General features: G+C 40.3%; 1 protein-coding gene across 1 annotated transcript; it reads right to left on the bottom strand.

The window, feature by feature from the left end:
* Nucleotides 1–2,066: 2,066 nt before the first annotated feature.
* Nucleotides 2,067–8,547, bottom strand: LOC308571868 (vomeronasal type-2 receptor 26-like; the record flags this gene model as incomplete). Its single annotated transcript, XM_081167478.1, has 5 exons — nt 2,067–2,965; nt 4,204–4,330; nt 5,091–5,318; nt 6,505–7,368; nt 8,386–8,547. 5 exons carry the CDS (start codon nt 8,545–8,547, stop codon nt 2,067–2,069), a joined length of 2,280 nt encoding a protein of 759 aa, XP_081023604.1.
* Nucleotides 8,548–8,853: the final 306 nt, after the last annotated feature.

Below are 8,853 nucleotides of genomic sequence, written 5' to 3'. Positions count from 1 at the left end.
ACTCACAGAGGGTTTCAGACCCATCAGCAACACTCACCTCATTTAGCCAGCCAGTTGAAGTCATTCCCAGGGTATGGTGGCTGTCGCATGGGGACAGCTGATAAGAGCCACAGGTGAAAAATGAGTGCAGGGTGGAGACCAAAGGTTGACAAACAACCAAAGAAGGAGAATGATGTGTCCCTCAACAGAGGTACTACTCCTCTCCCAACACAGAGATATCTGCCCTCTCAGCAGAACAGACGTGACACCATCCATCAATCAAAACCTACAAGCAAGGAATGGTGGCATCCGCCTATTTCTAAAACTAAAGTAACAGTTCACCAACACACCCGAAAGGAAGACATGGAGGTCAATTGAAGTGGGAGCAGAGGAACAGATTTTATTAGATTGACACCTTGTGCTCCTAGTCAAAGGCTAATGGCAGCAGAGTTGTTGCAAGTGAAATCCCTGATCTTGTGCAGAGAAGAAATGAATAGGCTCTCCACCACAAGAAACAGCCTCAAATGTTTCAATGCAAACTGTCTTAAACTAGTTACAAAATAAGTAACCCTAGGTTCCGCAATCGAAAGGACATGAGTAAAACGCGAAAGGGGATTTGGAGGGATGTATATTCCAGGGAATATGTGGCTGTTGTTGTTGTTTGCTGTTTGGAAGAATACACAATACTAAGAATGTGACTGAGAAACAGGAGTGCCCAGGTTAAATCAAGTTGGTTATTGGAGGACTCATAGATTTATTGATTCAAGCATTTCTTTGCCCCTCTCTTCACATAAACAAATCTGCCACACCAGTGGATAAATATCAACAATGTGATGCTACCTTGTCTGAGGCTTGCAATCTAAAAAGCATGACACAAAAGGAAAGGAAATTAAGAGAGATGTAGAGAGGGAAACAGTCTTACTGTGGAACATCAAACAGCTTCTGTGAAGGAGGCTCTTCGAAGAAAACATCATAAAATACATAATAGATCTGAGAAACTATCCCACCGATGATGAGGCCACCTGGCTGGTACCACTCATGTGGAACAGGAAGTGGATCATTCACAGGGCATGCCAAAGTATCTTCTTTGCATGCAACAGGCGATTGCAGAAACAGAAATACCAAGAGCCACAACATTCTGCCACTAAAAACGCAGAGCTTCCTGTGCCCATCAGTACCAGGTTCCTGTCTTGAACTGGCTACTGTGAATGATGCCTGGCTTTGCCAATGCAGTTCTACAAGAGAGCTCTGTGAGCTGTTTTTGAGAATCAGTTTCTTGGAAACAGGTGCCTTTAATAGATTGTCAACACTTTGATTTCAAGTCTGGCTGTTAATATGGGGTGGGGGAATCAGAAAGGCAACTGATGAAGTATTGCCTATATTTTGCCCCTATTCCCAGCTCTCGATGGCACATGTTAATAATTTCCAGTCTTGCTTTTCAACTTTTTTAGTGCCTTCTTAAAAACCTATCTGGCTTTGATTATGTGAGGAAATTATAGTGATTTCGATTATTGCAGGTTGAGATAATAAGTTGCTCAGGGTGGTTTCCCCTCCCCCATCAGCACTTTTGGCAACAAGAGGCTGGTATTTGTGTGTTTCCCCAAGTCTCATCACAAGCTGCCTATGCTCCTTTGTGGCACACAAATAGATGGCAATTGCCTTTCCGTTTTCCAGTGTGAGTCAATGCCAGAGTGGAGCCATTTTCTTCAGGGCTGCAAAGCAGAAATTCCCAAACTATGATCACAGCCCAACTGAAGTTACATCCACACAGTGAATATTCTTCTACACATATTTTTTTTTTTTAAGTGTAGTCTAGAAAAGGACAGTTACAGGCCAATCCTACACATGAAAGTCTGGTTTAAATGTAAAGTAAGCTGGGGAGAAGTACACCAGATTTAAACACCATTCTGGAGCAGGGCTATTGCTGGCAGAGAAACCCAAATCTTGTATAAGGAAAAGATAGCTTGAAAATAGAGTTTAAATCCTTCCTGCAAAAAAGGGACACTCTGAAGACATTTTTAGTAACCACCTATATCCTAAAACCCTTAATATATAACAAATCAATAGGACAAAAACAAAGGTATTTCTCAGTTCTTTCTCATTATTTGCTCCCTATGGTTCAGCTCAGGCTTCAGCAAAATGGTATAGCATTTAGGGGCAAAGATGCAGCCCAATAGTCCAGCGCTGGAAGATAAGATGGAGAAGATCTCCACCAGCACCATGGATTTTCCTTTGGTGCTGAGGTATGTTGGGATAAAGGACAGCCAAACACTGCAAAACAGCAACATGCTGAAGGTGATGAACTTGGCTTCATTAAAACTGTCCGGTAATTTGCGAGCTGCAAATGCAACAATGAAGCTGGCAATGGCCAGGAAGCCCATGTAACCCAGGACACAGTAAAACAGGGTCACTGAGCCTTCATTGCACTGCACAATGGTTTCTTCCATTACTGAGTACATGTCTAGAGCAGGAAATGGAGGAGAAGTAATCAACCACACAGTACAAGTAATCACTTGAATGAGGGAACAGAAAAGGACAATGGAGTTGGTCAGTCTTTTTCCCACCCACTTTCTCATACTGGAGCCTGGCTTGGTGGCCATGAAAGCTGCAACTACAGTGATGGTTTTGGCCAACACACAGGAAACAGCCAGTGAGAAGACGATGCCAAAAGTGGGTTGACGAAGAAGGCAGGTCACTTTCCCAGGTTTTCCTAGGAACAGCAAAGATGAGAGGAAGCAGAGCAGGAGGGCGATGAGGAGAATGTAGGTGAGATCCCTGTTGTTGGCTTTGACAATGGGTGTGTCTTTGTGTTGAATAAAAGTTCCTAGCACCAAAGCTGTGTTCAGGGAAAAAGAAAGAGCAACTAAGGCTAAGCTGATACCTAAAGGTTCCTCATAAGAAAGAAAGCTTATAGTTTTGGGGATGCATCCATTTTTCTTCTTATTTGGATACTGATCTTCTGGGCATCTGAAGCAGTCATCCATATCTGAAAAACAGAATAAAGTCAAACTCACGTAGCAATTCATGTGTGCCTTTTGTCTACTGTATAACATTTCTGCTGAATCTTACATAGTTTTTTAAAAAGTATTTTAAGGAGCCATGTTGTGCACCCAGCAAGGTGGTGGTCTTTGTCCAATGTCACCCAGATGGCAGAGTGAGTGGGACCTTGGTTTTTTGCATTGACAGTTAACTGAGACAAAAATGTATTCTGCTCCCATATTTAATTATATCCAGGCTAGAATACAATTTGCCTTTCATTTGGTGCTGTAGCCATTTTTAGGCATTCTAAAGCCTTTGTGGGCAGAAAAGCCATTAGGCAGAACCACATCAATAGGGATGTACCATAAAGGCTTTATAAAATGACAGGAACAAGGCATGTCCAATCTTGCCTATCTCTCTCTTTCTCTCTCTCTCTGACACGCACCCACACGCATGCAGTTACCTACTGGGAATCTGGAAGCTTATCTTACCAAACACAGAGGTCCAACCTTGTTCAACTCTGAAGGGTGCAGAGTGCATCCGCAACATCAAGTAGAATGGCACTCAAGCAACAAGTGCTGCTTGGAATAATGATGCTATATTAACCTTAGTACCATGCCATCCCCTCTTAAAAAGGTAAAGGTAGAGGACCCCTGAAAGTTAAGTCCAGTTGCAAACGACTCTGAGGTTGCTACCTCTCATCTCACTTTACTGGCCGAGGGAGCCGACGTTTGTCCACAGACAGTTTTTCCGGGTCATGTGGCCAGCATGTCTAAACCACTTCACCAGAGCAGTGCACGGAAATGCTGTTTACCTTCCCGCCGAAGTGCTACGTATTTATCTACTTGCACTTTTTCCGCATTCTTTCTCTTACCTGAAGCATAATGACTAAAATTCTGGCCTAATTTCACCCAGGATGGATGTCTAGGTTGTCCCAGCCACCATATAATTCTCAAATATGCATATATAATTCTCAAATATGCATTTCTACAATTGTACTACTTGTTAGTTTCTCTTAAATTATGTCTAGAATGAAATCATTTGGGGGGGGCTTAATTTTGGATCCACATGCATGGGATTTCATCAGCTTTCTACCTTTTTGAAGTTTTTGATGTGAAGCTACTGGAAAGTAGCAACAAAATATTAACACTGCTCTGGGCAGGATATTGTGGTTATATGCACAACATATTATTTAAATTCTTTTCAACAGATACTTGATGATCTTGTGCAATGAAACCTGTCTACCATTCTGGTTTGAAATCTTCCCTTCTGGACATGGAACACAATCATAGCAGCAAAATTTCTGCCCTTCCTTCCTTTTCTTCTGATTACCAGGGCGGCAGTAGTCATTGCACACAGAGATAGGCATCACCTGTCAATAAACAGGAAATCATTTCAGAAGGGAGAAACATTTGAAAGTAATGTTCAGCCTCTGAACTTCAGATAAGAAAGTGGACCTCTCTTCACATAAATATCTACATAGGATGACTGCTTTGTATAAAGAACAGGTATTGGCTTATTTTTGTTAGGAAACCAGAAAAAAGAGACAATACATTTAGCATGAATTAAACTAGGGCCCCTATCACTCTCCTAAACCTGTCAGGATTTGGTAAGCCCTTTTTGATTCACACTGCCTTTGAGTCATAAAACTCCATGAAAGTGAAACAAGTCAACCTGAAAAGACAACCTTCTCTTCCCCACCGGCTTAAGAGGCCCATTGTAGAAGCCTCTTAAATCAGAATTCAGCTGAGGAGCATATCACAATATCTTCTTACCTTTAATATACACAGCTGTCAAGTGATGAGAAAGGCAATTCTCAAAATTATGTGGTTCCCACCAGTAATGTGGGAAAGTGTGCCAACCCTACCTATGACCCCTTTTCTATTGAAACAGAGACCACCCTTTCTTCTCTCATGAATCAATTTTATCTGGATCATCCTGAGCACTATCGTACACAGTAAATATTATTTTAAAATTCATTTCAACTGGGAACATAGATTTGTTTGGCATGTTCATAGTTTCATCTACCACTATCCAAAATATTTCAATGGAAATAGTAATGGTTATTTTGGATAATCTAAATAACCCATATGGAGAATGTGGGGCCCAGAAGAAAACCCTACTCTCCAGACCTGATTAAAACCATTGTGCCACATGATCTTGTCCTCGTGAATGATGAATTCTTTTCCATCAACTGCATCAGAATCAACCCATCCAACCTTCACTCGAATAAAGGACCTGTTTCGGAATGTGACTGTATTCATGATGTCAAATCCACCTCCCATTTCTCTTTGATCAGTAAAGGATACAATTTCTCCAGCTGAGTTGTTAAATGAAATGTCATGAAGAACAGAGTGGAGCTAATAAAAAGAGAAAAGAGAGTAGAATTGAAAATAATATAATGTAGATTTTGAACAAAATGCCATGATTTACAGAAAGCCTTCTTTATTAATCTTATTTAGGTATAGTAAAATAGCTTCAGTTAACAAAGAACACGTGTGAAAAATCAGTGATTTTGACACAACAGATGGAGACTTTATTATGCATTCAATGAATGCATAATATTATTTCTATCAACATGAATGCTATTTAAAATGCACACATTTGTCTTTTTTCAGTGAATAAGATTTGCAATAACATTTCAACAGCACTTCTGGATCAAAATATAATATAGTAATAATAAATAAATGGTATTTCAACAGGATGAAAGGAGCATAGTGTAAGACATTATAAATGAACTTGTTATTCCAAAACATAACAAAAAAATACCATTTCCCCATTAATGTGTTAGGTTGGTCTATATGTATTCTTTCATAAGTTACTGAAATCATAGCTACTATGCACCAAATTTTCTCAGTCCATTCGGATATAGTAGGAGAAATGCTACTGTCCCCCATTTTTAGCAATATTACTATCCAAAAAAGTAATAAAATTGCATAGTATTACTTTATTATTTTCTGGAACAACATATTTTATATAACCAAGCAGAAATATTTTAGGTTCCAAGGGTATGTGAAATCTTCTGTTGTACTAATGCAGATATAATAACTTTTTTCTCTTCAGAAGTTAAAAATGCATTGACTAAGGTATGCAATGCCATTTAACAGCATGTGTGGATGAAAAGTATGATTAAGTCTGCTTCAGTCCTATTTTTCTAGAATAAGAGGTGCCGGAACTCACCATGAACTCCTCCCTCTTTCTCTTAGAATGGCAATGGCATCTGTCTGAGAGGTGTCAAAACTCACCTGAGATGTTCCTGAACCTACCTGAGACATGCCAGAACTGAGTTCCGGTGAGTACCCCCAAAATGCTGCGGTCTGCTTTCATTAAACTATCAGGCGGCGAGTGGGCAGTTTGGTTCAGGGGCAGCTTGTGAGCTGATTAAATGACCCCCGTGTGCCGCTTGTGGCCCATGGGCCTTAGGTTGCCAACCCCTGCCTTCATCTGTCAGGCGGCATTGCTGCTTGGTCACAGCCCCATGTCAGCGATCCTGTACTTATTCATGAAAACAATATATTTTGTTTATCTTCATTTTGGAAACATTACCTGCCAAGGTTTCAGATCTTGAAGTTTTAATCGTTTGCTTCTACTCATTGCTCTCTGCTTGGATCTAGTTGAGTAAATGTTCTGCAAGGCATGAGCCACAGTATAGACACCATTGTAAATGCTGTAGCTGTGACCAGTCATGGACATTTCAAATAGAGACCTTGGAAGGTTCTGCAACCTCTCCTCCCCAGTACACATGTCATTGACCTCCACTGGCGCATCAAGATTTGGAAATACACAGTCAAATGCTTGCTTCCAGAATTTCTTGAAAAAACCATCTCTTTCAGTCCAAGGCGGCTTTATGCTCTGAAGAAACTCTTGGAATGCTAGAAGATTTTGTGAGTGGATTGTGAAGGAAATGGCACCTTGGAAGAGCAGAACATCCCAAAATTTAAGAAAACCCATGGATACGAAATCAGTCTGGGCTGTAAAGATCCATACCTTTATAAATGATGTGCTTTTCTTATTTGTAGGATCTGACAGAAATATAATGGTTCTCAATGCTGTAATTGCTAGAGATTCTCCATAAACAATAAATGTAGTGACTTTATTGTCTCTTATTTTCACATAAACATTTAAAGCTATATCATGCATTTCATCCACATTATCAATGTGGAGTTGTTTTGGGATTCTTTGTGTGAAGGCTGAGCAAATTCCATTTTCAGAAAGCAATGGCTCCAGAATCTGCAAGAAATGTTCTCCACTGTTATCATTCAGAGCAAGGAGTCCAATCCACGTCCATCCAAAATGCTTAAGCAAGCGGATAATCCCAAGAAACTGGTGGGCTTCATTGGGCACCATGCGGTAAAAAGAAGGAACTTGACTTGCATCACTCTCCACTGCAGGAAATGAACCATATGCAAACTAAAAGAAAATGTGAATATAATCTCAAATCATATGGAAAACATTCATCCTTTAGCATTTGGCTTTTTCTTCAACAAATTCTAAGCTTTCTTTTTTCTAATTGCACATTTTGATTTGAGCTGTGACTAGATCAGTCTCACATCCCTAGAAATAATAATAATAATAATAATAATAATAATAATAATAATAATAATAATAATAATAATAATAATAATAATAATAATAATTGTACCCCGCCCATCTGGCTGGGTTTCCCCAGCCACACTGGGCGGCTTCTAACAAAGATGAAAAATACACTAAAATGTCACATATTAAAAACTTCCCTGAATAGGGCTGCCTTCAGATGTCTTCTGAATGTCAGGTAGTTGTTTATCGCTTTTACATCTGATGGGAGGGCGTTCCACAGGGCGGGCACCACTACCGAGAAGGCCCTCTGCCTGGTTCCCTGTAACTTGGCCTCTCGCAGTGAGGGAACCGCCAGAAGGTCCTCGGAGCTGGACCTCAGTGTCCGGGCAGAACGATGGGGGTGGAGACGCTCCTTCAGATATACTGGACCGAGGCCGTTTAGGGCTTTAAAGGTCAGCACCAACACTTTGAATTGTGCTCAGAAACGTACTGGGAGCCAATGTAGGTCTTTCAAGACCGGTGTTATATGGTCTCGGTGGCCGCTCCCAGTCACCAGTCTAGCTGCCGCATTCTGGATTAGTTGTAGTTTCCGGGTCACCTTCAAAGGTAGTCCCACGTATAGCGCATTGCAGTAGTCCAAGAAATAAAACAGAAAAAAGAAATGTACAAGGAATATGGGATAAAGATGTAGCCTTTTATATAACTAAATTTTAAATTATTGATCCTGACTTAAACAGATCCATTAATTTGGTTGAGTCTGCTCTGAGTAAAACCACTGAATAGAATACTTCCCAATATGTCTGCTCTGTGTAGAACAAACATGGAAGTAACCCATAGAAGGATGAAGAAGGATGAAGAAATAATTCCCATTGGCCCCTTCATACCTCTTACCTGTGGAATCTTATAGAGACCTAATGTGTCTGCCATATGGAAGGTGGTATCATGGCCAAGTCCCCCAATGGTGGATATGAGGGTTTTCTGGGTGTCACATTTGTAGTTGGGAACAAATGTCCTCATTTTGAAGAGGAGGTCTAGAGTCGTACGGTAGGTCATCCTTGCATCATAATAGCTGTCATAGATGTGGAAGCCAAGTGTGATATTAGGCAGGATATTGGGATTCTCATTGACTTCTTTCACAGCAAATGCCAATCCAAGAACGTGCTGATAGAATTTTGTCACCACACTGCAAATAAAGTAAATTGGTTACATACATATATATATATATATTGCAATACTGGACACATTCTGTTTCAAATTGAAATTATTTTATTTGTCATTAATACATCAAATAATACATCTACTTCTGCTTCATTGACTATGCAAAAGCCTTTGACTGTGTCGACCACAGCAAACTATGGC

Source organism: Podarcis bocagei (assembly GCF_964188305.1).
Source record: "Podarcis bocagei genome assembly, chromosome: 13".
NCBI classification, from domain to species: domain Eukaryota; kingdom Metazoa; phylum Chordata; class Lepidosauria; order Squamata; family Lacertidae; genus Podarcis; species Podarcis bocagei.
Note: the sequence above shows the minus strand (reverse complement) of the source record. Positions and strands in the feature narration are given on the sequence as shown.